General features: G+C 38.9%; 1 protein-coding gene across 2 annotated transcripts in view; it reads left to right on the top strand.

Annotated features, from left to right (window-relative positions):
- The window catches only part of MCTP2 (multiple C2 and transmembrane domain containing 2), a 106,379-nt gene that overhangs the window by 35,483 nt on the left and 55,884 nt on the right, over nt 1-15,012 (top strand). For both annotated transcript variants that reach the window (XM_057418149.1, XM_057418227.1), the window contains 4 exons: nt 5,632-5,818; nt 6,695-6,788; nt 10,690-10,792; nt 12,766-12,868. In XM_057418149.1, the coding sequence (XP_057274132.1) occupies nt 5,632-5,818; nt 6,695-6,788; nt 10,690-10,792; nt 12,766-12,868 (487 nt within the window). The remainder of the gene's footprint in view (nt 1-5,631; nt 5,819-6,694; nt 6,789-10,689; nt 10,793-12,765; nt 12,869-15,012) is intronic.

Below are 15,012 nucleotides of genomic sequence, written 5' to 3'. Positions count from 1 at the left end.
TTTGCAGGATCAATGCCACAACCTCTAAATTCTTAGGGGCAAGTTGTTTGCTGTTCTCACCTGGCGAGGGTTTCACAGCTTGCAGACTAAATAACAGTAACACATAAGAACATTCTTTTACTTTAAGCATTCAAATAGTTTGAAACTATTCACTGAAAAGAACAATGCCCTTTGGCTCTACAAATGTTTGTGGTTTTGCAGAGCAGGAAATGCTTTCTGGCTGAATGCTGCTGCTCATCACATGGAGAAGTGGCTGAAGATGAATCTGTTCCTTCCATTCTCACAGTTACTTTTATTACTTCTGATATTCTCTTTAGAGTTAAGAAACGTAGCAGTGTTTGTGGCTTGCCTCTGTTCAGCCTTCCCTGATGCTGGAACAATTCTTCCATAGTCTTTTCTCCCTCTCTTTATTTTTCCTACTGATTTCTGGCAGGTGGTGTTCAATGTGGCAAAAAATTATCAGCAAAATGCTTATTCCATTATTAAAGATTTCAGCACTGGGGAAGCGTGTGATAGATTTACCTTATTTTGGTGTCTCTGCGGAGAGAAAAGTATTGCTGCTGTTGCCTTAAGTGCAGCAAAGCGTAGCATTGAAATAGGAAAAAATAATACTACATTTTAAAGAATAGGTAAACGTCAAGTGCATAACAACAAGTCTTCTTTTCACAGTGCAGAAGCTTTTGACACCCCATAAATAGTATTTTACGAAGGGTTCAAATGCAGTTTAATATGCAAAAAGATTCTGGAGGAAAACCAGCATTATGAGGTGCCATGTTTATTGTCTCCATGACTTCCAAGTTGAGTTTTGAGATTTCTGGGTTTCACAACATCGTTGTAAAAAAGACTCTTCAGTAAAATATTTGTGGGTTATAGTCAGTCATTACACATAACAGTATGCCCCAACTGCCCTCAAATAATTTGTATCGTTTTAAGGACAAGGCAAAATTTGCCTGATCTTAATAATTCTGTGGTCAATTTGTGGATATAGTCAGAATTCATTATGCTCCCCTTAAGGCTGTATTGGTTAAACTGCATTGCTTAGACCTTTAAATATGTATTTTCAATATTTAAATGAAGTTGGGGAGATGAGCAAGGTGGAGTCATGTCTGATAATCCAGACTGCTGAACTTCTGTGGAATAAAGATTTATCTGAGTTCCTTTAGACCCATGATTTCATGTAGGATGGATGCCTTAAGTCCCTGGAACATGGCTCTTTTCCCAGGCATAATTTGGTTTCAAGGTAAAATATTGTTCTTGAAATAGGACCTGAAGTGTCTGTGGAGACTGTGGAACATGTAGAATAAGAAATGTGTTGGACCTCTGCTACTAAACACTAACACCTGGGGCATTTGCTTCTGAATTAGTGAGGAAACATTCAGTGGGATTTCATGTCACCCTTCTCCTATCACAAAATGAGCTCTTGCTGTCAATGCACATCACAAGCTGAATTATTGCATTCAGCCTACCTGCTTTCTCCTTAGATTTTCCAGCTGGGGCCAACTTCTTTTCCTTGCTTAAAATACTGCAGCCTTGAGTGGTTCAGCTGCCAGGGTCTGACACTGAGGGATGGCTGGTTTGGTGCTGGGTGAAATAATCCCTCTATTTAGTCTGCACAAAACTGTTGGTAACGTTTATTGAGTGCTTTTTGTGTCCTTTGGGATATGAGGTATGCTATAAACAGGAGATGATGTTAATGTATATTAAGAAACAAAGGTGTTAACTGTGCAGAATTTGTCCAGGCAGAGTTAACTTGTTTACGCCGGGTTCTTAGAGAGGGTTTCTGCACTAAGGAATATGGTTTGAAAAAGAGATGCTGCAGAATGTTAGAGGTTTTTTTCTTCACATGTTTACCTCAAGAAAGAGGTTATACAAAAATTCCTGACTTAGGACTATGAGATTGGACTGCATCCAATATCTTTATGATGAATGCCTTCAGGAAACAGTGTCTTTGCAGCAAGAAACAATCCTTATTTTAAAGGCTGTGCTGTTGGGGTGGAGCAGTAAAATCTGCTATGGCTGTGTCCAAACCTCTTCTTTAAATTTTATGAAGCCAGAGGAGGAATGAAACAAGCAAAATTTATGTGTAGAATAAGTCAGAATAACACCTTATTAATTGTCTTCCTGGCACCTGTGGCATTTGAAGCTCCTTTTCAAATGTTAATCTAGATGCATCTTACTGTATATTGTGATAATGATTCTGACCTCTTCTGTGAAGGGCTTTCAAGAACTCTGCACAGAAAAAAATAGCAATGGTGTGTGCAGATGCTTTTGTAGATCCTTATATATATTTAAGGATACTTATTATAATTTGATGAACTGTAGATTGGGTAATAAAATACAACTCTGTGGCCACTGGTAAGAGTCAAAGCTCTACCTTTAAGTGAAATTTTAATATTTGATTACCTGATAAAAGTTAAACAAATAATTTAACCCCCAAATTTACAGTGTAGTGTTCTCAAGTAATATTTTTCTGCAAAACAGATAAAAAAAGGAAGGGTGGGGGAAGGTTTGGCAGCAAAAGATGAGGGTTACAAGTCAAAAGAACAGTCTTAAATGAAAACTAAAGCTGTGGTGCTATCCTCTACAGAACTAGAGGTTAATATAGAGGTGTAGACCTCAGTATTGATCAGCAGGAGGAAGGAAAGCGTTTAATTAGTTGTGGTTAAAAATAGTGATACATTTGTGTGCACGATGCACTTTTAACTTACAGAACTGTATCCCCTGTAGGTCATGCATATAACCGTGGGTGTGAAAGATTATATCTGAATATAATGTGTGATGTAGCAAAAGATGGTAACAAGCAGAGCTATTCTGTTCTGAGATGGGATTACTGTGCTGAGAATTTAACTCAGAATATCATTTGCATCATCTAAAATACAAATAATCTGAGACTTTTGCCCTTTGCATTCAGATCAGGCAACTTTTGAGCAAAAAGTGGATTGCCTCCATTAGTTTTATACTGTGCAAATCACGATAGCTTCTTCCCGCTTTCCTGTGACATAATTATCTGTAATAAGGTCTTGCCAGCTAGAAAGCTGAGAAAGAAAGAAAGGAAAAGTTTCTGTTTCAGGAAGAGATAGGGGAAGTAGTTTGGAAATCATTAGACTCATTTTAATAGTGCAGAAGTGTTTGTGTGGAAACCACTGAATTTATATAGCAAATTGGATGTCTAATAGTTTTACCAAGCAGCATTCTCTGCAGCCTGATCAATTACGTTGTATAACCTAAACGAAACAGATTGTCCTTTTTATTTTTCCTTAAGCCTTTTGCCATTTGTAAGTGCAAATGTGGATTTTCTTTTCAGTTCCTCAAAAGAAAATACAGAGGCATACCATCACCTTGAGTGAACACAGATGTTTTAAGGAAGTCAGTTTGCACGGAAATCAGACATGATTTGAGGAAGAAATGCTTATATTCCACCTCCTGCCGTTTTCCCCTCCACATGTGCATCCCTCCTAGCCTCACACCCTTATACTTGGTCTTTTCTTTGACCTTTGGATAATAAAATCTCTTTTAATAAGAGAAACGATTCCAATTTGCCTAAACAAACTAGAATTATATTTAACTTTGCCTCAGAGGTATGTGAGATTTCTGAGGTTATCTATTGGTGGGAGATGCACCGCTGTCTGAACAAGTTGTCTTTTCTCTCTTACCCCCTTAAAAGTTCTTAACATAAGAAAGCAAACGCAGCTTTTCCCAATTGTGGACTGTGTTGAGTGGGTGGTGGATGAAATGCTGATGTGGGAGATGTGGCCTCTATTGCCAGCTGAATCACAGACCAGCTGGGTGACCCTGAGTTTGCCTTCTCCTTCCTTCAGTTTCTTCATCTGTAAAAGAAATAAAGATAACCCCTGAGATATCAATATGTTCCTCCTTTTACACTGATACCTAAGGTATTAGTAAAACTGCTGTAGTCTGAGATGCAACTGTGTTAATGCAACCAAGGTGGTGATGACCTCCAGAGTGGAAGTGATAAGGTCTTTTTCTCAAATACTTGCCTTTTTTTTGTTGCTGCTTTGTTTTCTTTTCTGCTGTAACTTCTCCTGTCATATCTTTCTGAAGAGTCTAGGCGTAGCAGCGAGCTTTAAACGCAGCCTCTCATGCTTGGAAATTGTGCTGAGAGGCAGCCTACACACCAAACAGTGCTAGTACTCTTCCTGGTTTATTTTCTTTCTCTTTCAAAGCACTTGAAAGCAGTTAATAAGAGTAAACTTGCAACCTGTTGTACGTTCAATGCAGTGAATAGCAAAGAGCACACTTAAGGCAAAGTCATCCCCACTGATTCCGGTCAGAAGCAGCTTGCGCAAAGAGCTGTGTTTTAATACACGGATCTTCTGGATGACTTATAAATTCATCACAGCAATGACTTTTACTTCATAACGTAGCTTCTTGGGTTTTCAGGCAGAAATGTTTTGGGTTTATTTGTTGTTGTTTTTTTTTTTCTCCCGCCCCCTTTAGCATTCACAGAAAATAGGCTGTTAAGAAGCGGAAAGCATGCAATTTATAGCAGATGGGTATAAACTGCTCCAGCTCTACTACTGGAATGGGATCAATCAGGAACACTACATGCACCATTTACCCAGAAGAAACCCACCTGGGGGAACCCTGTGGAATTTTAGCCTATTAAGACAACACCTTAACAAGTTTAGTTTAAATAAAAACTTGTCGGCAGGCATTAAGAGGAGCAAAAGCTCTTACTCTCCATCATTCGCTCGCCATCCCTTGGAGAAATGCGACTCCCCTTGCACTGGGCCAGCAAAGCTGCTTCTTCCTTGTTTTAGGTTTTATTCCTTTCTCATCTGTAACTTTTGTTCAGCCTACTCTTAAAAGCCAAACCCCACGGAGGTTCAGGAAAGTTCCACTCCATTTACTGGACTTCTAAATAGGAGGCATTTAGCCAAGCCAAGTGATTAGGCTTTCTGTTGCATTTAACCGCTCCCTTCGTGTGTAACTGGCTGTCTACTGATCTCTGTCTGCCTTAGCCCATGCTCATCCTTTATTATTGTCTCTTTATGAATGTTTCTCTTTTTTTTCTCTCTCCTTATTTTTGTTTTTAGGGGAAGTATCAGGTTAATGATACATATTAAGTGCAGGGAGTTTGGGGGGGGATGACTTTAAAGACAGTCCTGCCCTTTGGGAAATATAACCGTACACTGAAAATGGAGCTCTAGTAAGGCTTGTAAAAGAGATTGGGGCATACAGTATAATGTAGCATAAAATGGAGTATGTGACTAAAGAAACTAATCCATTTTAGGCTAATGTTTTAAATTTTGCATTTGCCCTTTTTCTTTTCCCCCAGGTGAAATAAAATTGCGTTTCAAATCCATCACAAAACGCTTGGGGATTTTAGAGGGGAAGTGAGGCAGGCCAGAATGAAGTTTTCCTACTGTACTTGCAGCCCAAACCTTTTACATCTGCTTACCAGTAGGTGAACCAGAAAGCAGAATTTGATGGTACATGCAGCAGAAACTGGCTAATTAGTTTCCCAAATTTGAGATGCTTATTTTTTGCATTCTTTCCATCCTGATCAATGAGTTTTGGTGCTCGCTTGCTACTGAAATCAATATAATTATTGCTTTCCTCCTCCCCTCACCTCTGTTGTCTTATTAACCCTTGGTGATGTTGTTCTAGATGCCAGGTTGATGTTTCTGCCCTGCCGATGAAGCAGACCAATTGCTTAAAGCTGCCTCTGGAAAAACACCCGGGGTCCCTGCTCATGTTGATCGCTGTTGCCCCATGTACAGGAGTGTCTATCTCTGATCTGTGTGTCTGCCCTTTGGGAGACCCCAGTGAACGGCAACAGATCTCACAGCGATATGTGAGTTTGCTTTATTTTACCTCCTTTTTTTTTTTCTCCTTCTCTAGTTTTGAAAGTAGTCAAAATTGCAGGAAGAAGGAAAATTTGTCCAGTCATAAGAACATGTTTCCTACCAGAGAAAACTATTGCACGAAATAGTTATTCTGGTCAAAATGACAGGGAGATTGGTGGGTCAGATAGACCCAAGCAATTTGGCTGCTTGTATTTGAGTTTTAAGCTAATACTTTTTTTTTTTAAACTTGAATAGTATTAAGAGATTATCATGGAAGTGGGACCCACCAGATAACATGGAAAGATCATAGCAAGCCTAGCTTGCTTGCCTCCTTTGGGGACGATATGTCCTGGGCCATCAGCTGTTGGAAGACAAAGCTATATGATGGCTTCCATGCCTTAAAAGCTGGCTAAGAAGGAATAAGTTTATCTCTCTGAAATGGGTTGCAAGGCTGAGGCATGAGGACTTTGAACCAAACTAAAGGTTTTGAGGAAAGATGCCTCACTCCTGATGGGGAGAGGGTGCTGCCTTCCTGACCCATGCTGCTTCTCCAGGTCTACCTGTCCCATTTTCTGGTTTATTTGGCAGATGATATTGCATAAACATGTAGGTAGGACTCCTTCTAATCTCCACCATAAGCTTAGCATGTAACTTACATGATAGAGAATTTCCGTAGGAGCAGGTAGCGTGTGATGTTGTGCTCCTCAGAGTCATGATGCAGTGAGACTGGGATAGTGGGCATGTATTTATAGGTGTATCAGCTGCTAAACTGAAACACTGCAGAAATAGCAATGGGTATAAAAATGGAAGTCATTTAGTATTTTAATAATTTGTTTCTTACTGACTTACAAAAGAAATACATCGTTATGCTTTCCTCCTTACAGTGTATAAAGAATTCCTTTTGGGACATAAAGGACATTGGCTTCTTACAAGTCAAAGTTTTAAAGGCGGTGGATCTGTTGGCAGCAGATTTTGCAGGTATTTTATTTTTATTTTGCAGCATATGTTGCTAAAATATATTGTGAGTACTACTTAGAATGTGCAGTACTGTCAATTGATCAAAGAAAAGTCTTCCCATCATTTCTTCAGTGGTGAAACCTGCCCTGGGGAAATGAGATATGAAATGGTTTTTGCTCACAAAAGTATGTGGGAAGGTCCAGTGAATGGAGATCTGATTTCCTCTTTAGATCTGACTGGTGTGACTGGTAACACAGCATGGTGTGCTGTTATATTTTCCAGCAGGAATATGTAAAATAAGAATTGATATAAAGTGATGGTGCCTGCAAAGCAGCTGCCCCATCTTTTATCAGGTTCCTTGTGTGTCTGTGAGCAAGACTGAAAGGTTTTGGGGGTGTCTGACACAGTGTTAAGTGTGTGGGTTTGGGTGGTGCTGCAGGCTGTCACCTGAAAAAGAAAGCTTGCCAGTGATGGGGATGTGAGTGAGATTTCTCTTGCAGCTCGTTTGAGGCTTCAGTTTGGGGTGATCTTTCTGGAGCTAGCTCTTATTCCAAGAAAAGGATAGATTTTTCAATGAACTGTACCTCAAACTGGCATTTGGTCCTGACAGCAACTTTAAAAATACAACTTTATATTCTTTTTCCATAGAATGAGTAGCAAATGGGTACTTCTTTGTAGTAACTGCCTGGATATTCTTATTACCATATATTCCAGGAGTGTGGAGACCTTTTCATTCTGTATCTTGCAGCAGCTCGTAATTCACAGACAGCATCGTATGTTGTGTATTAGCTGACATAGTCATTTTTACAGATAACTTGTTGATAAAGGCATGAAAGGTCATAGAATCATATAATGGTTTGGGGTGGAGGAGACCTTAAAACTCACCTGGTTCCAACCCCCTGCCATGGGCAGGGACACCTTCCACTGGACCACATTGCTCAAAGTCCTGTCCAACCTGTCCTTGAACACTTCCAGGAATGGGGTATCCACCCAGCCTGCACGCTTTGGGTTGCCCTGAGGTTAGTTCCCCCTTTTCCAAATGCTAGAGAGAAAACACTCTTGCCCCATACCCCAGTCTTCATGAAGACATCACAATATACGAGAACATTACTTGTAAAATAAGGACCAAAGGAGAAAACCCAAGATGAATGATTATGTTCATTTTCAATTCACTGCTTAACCCTGCATTGCTAAAAAAGATTATTGCAGAAAGCAGAGCTTTAGAGAACTGAAGAACTTAATTTGAAAACAAACACAAACCCCTGCCAGTATGAATGGTATCTTGTATAGAAATCCATTTCTAAATTGATAGAATGTGTACATTTATTTATATGGAATTAGGAGTGTAACTGCATCTTACTAACAGATTTAATAAGGGTACCACAGCAAAGCAGAACTTTTGGCAAATGGCAAGGCTAGGGCTATCTAGAAGCACATAAGGTTTTAATACAGGCAGTGTCCAGGGAAAGAGCCTGGAAGGTTATTTATCCTTTGGAAAACTTCACTGATGCTAGTGCAGTTGCATCAGTGATGGATTTGGCCCCCTTTCCCTCAATACTTAAACAGGAACATGTGGGTGGATAATGAACATTGGAAGAGACACACAGGTTCTTGATTCTGCAATTCAAAAACTTTTCATACAGAGTATGTGACACACATTCCTTGTGCATAGCACAGAATGAAATTCTGCTTAAGTAAAAGGTTACTCAGTCTGTCATTATATTCAAAATAACCCAGGCTTTGAGCCTGATTCACGAAGCAAATGACAAATTGTTTTTCAATGGCAGTGCTGAAAATATCCTAGTATTATGCTGTAATAGACCCACCAAATTGCAAAAGGATGCAGCCATTTTAGGTAAAAATAGCATAATTTCTGATCGTGAAATGAGAGACATAAAGATTAATTATCTGTTCTGAGCCATTCATAAATGATTAGTGTAGCAATTATGGGCTTCCATAATAGAGCCCTCCTAGAGCAGTGCCATATTTCCTGCATTGCCAGGGAGACTGCTCAGATTTATTGTTATTGATAAAAGTAAATTCAAAGTCCAACTAAAAATCTGATAAAGGGAGTATCATAGAGACACTAAGAGCTACAAAGATTTCCAAGGGTTAACAGAGGAGCAGTATGAGCAGGTAGTTTTCCCTCCCTGTCCTGTCTCATAACAGTCGTGAGTGTTGTGTGGGTGAACTTCTGCAGACCAGTCATCTGACCACAAGCGTAATGCCACCTTATTCCCATGATAAAGATTGGATTTTGGTGCGATTGGGATTTCAGTTTTCATTATAATTTTGTTGGCATTATAGATTTTAATTATATATTTTAATTTCAAGTTTTTAGTCTGCTATCATAATAGCTATCAGAAAACAATATAGTATCTGCTTTGGTTTTCAACAGAGTTTTGAAAATCCATATTTCACCATTTAACATAAACTTTAGGCTAGTTTCCACGCAGCTATATCAAATACGTAGAAGCTCCTCAGCCACAGCTAGCTCAGTTTGAGGCTTCCATGCTTTTGTATTCCTAGATAATAGTTTTGTTGATGTGAAAATGACTTTTTCTGCTTTGTTGGATGTTTTCTGTGTATGCACGAGAGTTCTTCTCAAACACTGCATTTGCTCACTGACCAAAAAATAGCATTCAGAGTACCAAATTATACAGTGGGATTGTTTTTGGCATATACCAGTTTGCATTTCAAGCAGTTTCTCTGAAAGGCTATGTGCATTTTCCACACTTATCAGGGAAAAGGCACGTAAGCTGAAAAGGAGAAGACAAATAGATTCCAGTAATACACACGGTCTTTAAACTTTACCAATATTGACTAGTTAATACCCCACTGTTTACATACTGAAAAGATTCCTGTTTAGTTTATAAACTTCTCAGTAATAACCTTAAGAGCTCTGTATTAATAACACCAAAAATAAGGATTAAATAAAAGACAGCTTTTTCTTAAATATCTTGTTTGTCTGCTATCTAAATCCCTGCATTGCTGACATATTTAGTTGCCTATGTACGAGTCAGGCTGGAGTGCCTGTGTCTGAGTTATACATGAACACTGAAGATGAGATTAAATCAGATACTGAGTCAGACATGCTCATAAAGGGTACTCTGCTCATGATGGAAACTGCTGATCTGCAGTAAGTTGTGAAAGCTACAAATTCATGTGATATGAGTTATCAAAAATAAAACATTAGTAAACATGTCTTAGCTGTAATAGGTTCCATGACAATATCCTTATTTTGACAGGAAGTTGGATTCTTTCTGTTTTTGGGGGGTTTGCTTTATTTGCTTTAAGCAGTATACCTGTTTCGTGCATGGATTCTCCAGTTGATGCTAGGTTTTGTTTAAACTGTGGCACTGTGTATTCTTCATAGCTTCAAGGGCTTGCTCACATGGAACTCATTGAAGAAATTCTGCCGATACAGATGGTGTTATGCTTTTCTTCCCATGGTGTGGGTATTTAATTCTGTAATCATCTGAAGACAACCACAGACTCTAAGCAGAAGATAGAATAGAGAGCTGTAACTGCAGCAGTGGTACTTAGATGGCTCAGGACGATGGTACTGCTTTTGTAATATCATCTGAGTATTGTCAACGTGAGCAGATATTTCTAACTATAAAGACTTAGAGATGATTCACTGTAAGTCTCAGATTTCAGGTATTAAGAGGGAAGCCACCTGAATGAGTTGTAAGGTAAGTGCTAAGAGTTTCCAGAACTGAGGATGCATCGGGATACTCTTTATTTAATAAGTCATTCCAACAGAGCAAGGCAATTTACAGTTGTCTTAATGGATCTAATTTTATTTGGCCAACCACTTCCTCAGCCTTCCTGCAACGCAAGAGTGTAAATACAAAATAAAATAACTGGTCCATTTATATTTTTTTTCTTTTTATTTTTTTTCTGTCTGCTCTTTCCCTAGGTAAAAGCGATCCTTTCTGTGTATTAGAGTTGGGAAATGACATGCTTCAAACACACACCGTTTACAAGAACCTCAATCCAGAGTGGAACAAAGTTTTCACATTGTAAGTGGATTGCTTTTGAAAACAAGCTGCAACACCACACAGCGGCTTAACTATAAAAGCTATTGACTTTGGGAAAATGCAAAGGTCAGGTTTAAGATATGTCATTTTTTTCATAGAGAGGATGTTAGAGAAATATCATCTATAACTCAATTAAAGACTTTTGCCTTTTACTAGTTCTTGCATGGAGTTTATTAATAGAAGTCATTAAAAGAAAAATTACTGTGATATTTATAGGAAGAATCATGACTAGACGTAATGGAGTCATAGCTGGATCCAAGAGATAATAGAAAGTAGAGACCAGATACTCGTGCCTACATTTTCCATAATTTAAAATAGAATATGTTTCATTGAACCATAGTAGAATTATTCTTTAATTTGTAAGCAAGCAGAAAATTAGAGCTCATGTTGTTCATGGTGTATCTTCTGAGTTTAAACGAGTCAAATTAGGGGCTTAAATTTTTATGGAAATCAAAGTATTCTCTTTTATTCTTGTTACTTTAATTAAAAAAGTGATAAGGCATTGTTTTTTGACAGCAAATTTTTCTAAAATCTTGTTTTATGCTGACAAAGGTCTTTGTGAAGTGAGACGTGTCTCTAAGACTGTAGTAGTCTGTGGCAATGAAGACAACTGTGTGAGCTGGTACAGGAGCATTTATGATATTTGTACCTATCCACTGGAAGAACGGTTTAAGAATGATGAGCTTCTTGCAAAAGCAGCATTGATAAATCCTGGGCTGGATAAGAACACAATTAAAAGTATTTGATCTCTTTGATAGAAGTACTTTGCTGGATTTCTGTTTTATTCATGGGTGCAGCTGAATGCAAGCCTCTTGGAGACCTTTCCGTTACTTCACTGTTCTCAAGAAGCTTCCCCTCATCACTGTTTACTCTGAGATTGTGCCAGCAGATGAGTCTTCTTGGATGTTCAGCCAAGAAAATAAATCTAATAAGAATCCAAAATTATTTTAAAAGAACGTTTGTGTCTCTGCTTCCTGTGTGTCTCAGAAGTGTCAGCTCCAGGTTATTCTCCAACTTTCCTATTGCTGTTGTGTGGTTAGTCCAAGCATCACATCTGCAGAGCCGGGCAGGCTCTCACATCTTCCTTAGAGTTCTGCCATTTAAAAAGCTTTCAATTAATCACCTTAAAAGCTATTGATGTAGATTTCTTTTGGAGAAGAGTGAATTGCTTTGACTGGATGAATCTGGAGCTGGAGCATTCAGTACCACCAGAGAGCCCTTCACATCATGCGCAGATTTTCTGAAACACACTTATCTGTGTGTGTCACTGTGGGGTTTTAGTATTTTACACCGCTGGTAGCTGTATCATATGGAAAATGATAATGTCTTGGAGTGGAATGTGGCAGTATGATGGCAGAAGTGGCAGGTTTCAGTATATTTTAAAGTTATAATGTCTTGAAAACATTGCGGTGGCTTGTCTGACACCAGATCGTATCACTGAACATGCTACAGCTTCTAGCTGGAGAGACAGCTGGGAGCAACTCTACCATGTTGCAGCATAGGTTCTGAGAGCTCTGAAATGACCTTCTTTTGGGGCAGAATGGCTGTATTAAGTTCAATGAAGTTATGTATGTTTGTTTTCTGTATTATTTCTTTAGCGTCCTAAAGGCTGGATTTGAATTCAGCCCTTGACATCTCCCAGTCACCAGCTTTCTCTGTTGGAGAGCTGAGTTTTACACTGTTGGCATCACCAGTGCACAGAAGATGTCACTATTTGTGACCACCATTTGATAGTTACTTTCTTTACCTAGTTATGGGACTGAAACATGAAGAAAAAGCTTGGGGAATACCCATCATTTGATTCATTTTTGGGGGAATTTAATTAAAAGTTAATTTTATACTCCAAGGCAATACAAAATTAATTAGTAAAACAATCTCCTCTGATCTTTGTGGAGCCTACAGTGTGCCTGTGTATTGAATGTTATTTTCTTATGTGTCTGCACTTTTTGTTCCAGCCCGATTAAAGATATTCATGATGTTCTGGAAGTGACAGTGTTTGATGAAGATGGAGATAAACCCCCAGATTTTCTTGGAAAAGTTGCCATCCCATTGCTGTCTGTAAGTTACCTTTGTGTATCATTCAAAAATTGATGGTTTTGCTGGGAAAGAGTTGCATTTCTTTTCTCCGTAGCACAAAGTAACACTGATTTAGAGATAAACAGGTTTTGTGATCTATATATGCCTAAGTTGGCAGTGTTTATAGTTCTCCTTAGTGTAACGAGTGTTGCCAACCCATTTTAGTACAAATTTGGTTGATTGGAAAGAAAATTGCAGAAGTGTCTGTACTTCATCAGTACTATATGCCATGTAGGTCTGAAAACATAATTGAGTTGTTCTGTATGTTTCCCCATCATCTTCTGAAGGTAACATTTTAAGCATGTCTTTGTTCTGTTTTGCTTCTTTTTACTCCAAGGAAGTAATTGCACATCACGGTAGAATTGACTAGAGATAGCTGTTGTTATTGGCACAGCTGAATAAAATTACCTAAAAGGGGTGTTTTCTACTCCATAGTGCTTTTAAAGACTGGTGGCTTTTGTTCTGTAAACAAATATGTGAAGAGTGAGCACTACTATGGGAGTATAAAATCAAAACTGGGAACAAAGCAACCTCAGGGGAAAGTCATTGCTCTGGAGACTGAGAGTTGAAGCTTTTACAGAAATAGCCAAAAAAGGTCAAGCTAAAGAGAAGGGAACATAAAAGGGCCATCAAGAGATATTAATAGAGAAAGGGGGGAAAACAGCATTATGTTTGGTACGACTGATTTAATTTTGGAATAAGGATGTTAGTAACAGAGTGAGTAAACCAGATCAAGAGGATATAAACAACTCCGTGTGTATGTACAGTATCACAGAAGATTCTTGTAACTTTTTGGGTAATGTTTTGAAAGAACGTTCTCGGCCGTGACTTTTATTAAGTCAATTAGTAGATGAGGCTTGAAACATCATGGGACTCGTGCTCTTATCAGTCAAGCTGTGTAAACACGTTTAACTGTGAGCATGGGGATTTCCTTAAATTTTGAGGCACTGATGTTTTACAGTAGGTTCCCTATGCAGAGGAGGGTGTGACAGGTATTTATGCAGTGAGTACTGCCTTGATCCCTGCACAAACATTCATGCTTGCAATGTATAACATGGTTCGAGTGATATATGGAGTAGTGAGATGCTTTCGGTAATGCACAGTGTGATGCTCTGGGTAATAGCACTCTTGAGTAGGCAGGCAGTGAATCCTGATTGAAATTAGAGTACAAAATTGCAGCATTGTTTTAAAACATCCCTGTGAAAGCATATTCACCTCTGCAGAAAGGCTGGCACGCATCTTTCATGGTTAAGGCAAGAGTTTGTCTTTCAGTTGTAGATGTGAGCTGTTGCAGGAAAGGCAGTGTTGCAATAATGGGTTGGTGGGGCTATGTCCTAGCAGAGATTGGAGAAACAGGATGTTTCTAGAGGGAAAGCAGAGCTCCCATCTGATCAAAGCATGCCATATAAGACCCATGGAGTCACCATAATTTAGGTAAGGGACCGATCAAGATCAGAGAGGGGAACTGCAAATATTTAATGTTTCCAAATAAATAATGAACTGCCCAGAAAGAATCTTGAACTGGTGTAGAGGGCATGATCTGAATCTAAGGAACGCTTTATAGTGGTAAAGAAATAGGCCGATGTACTCCAGTTTTGTTGTTATTTTGTCTAAATAAGTATATTTCTTGTGTATGTGAATTAAAAGCAATGTGGCTTCTCAATCTCTTCACAAAAATATTTGTTCTCATCCACTGTGTGCTCTTTCCAAGTTATATGAAGTCCAGAACAGGGGAACCCTTGCATTTTGGGGGCTATGAAGAGCCTAAGCTATAGAGGCTGAGCAGTAAATACTGAGCTCTTGGTGCCCACACACTGTTGTGTGCTTTGCAGTCCTCTTCCCTCCGTGGCTTAGACGGCAAGTACTTGTTGTGGCTGGGGCTATTTTAGATTGTTTGTCTATTCTAGTAGCCTGAGTTGTCAATATCTCCAGTTTCAGAGCAATATTAGAGTCAGTTGGGCATGGAGGATGATTTGATGTTTACAGGGAGGAAAAAACCTCTTAACATCTTTTATTCCATTTTTGATCACTTGGTTAATTTTTCCCCAAGTCCTCATATCTCTGATGTTACTGGAAGAGAGTGGCTGGAGCAGCTGCTCTCCTGCAGATCCGGCGCTTGCCAAATG

The sequence above is a fragment of the Pezoporus wallicus genome, unplaced genomic scaffold (assembly GCF_028554395.1).
Source record: "Pezoporus wallicus isolate ANWC-B61680 ecotype Strahan unplaced genomic scaffold, APGP_CSIRO_Pwel_v1 contig_3952, whole genome shotgun sequence".
Classification (NCBI taxonomy): Eukaryota; Metazoa; Chordata; class Aves; order Psittaciformes; family Psittacidae; genus Pezoporus; species Pezoporus wallicus.
The sequence above is the reverse complement of the archived record's forward strand: the minus strand, read 5'-3'. Positions and strand labels throughout refer to the sequence as shown.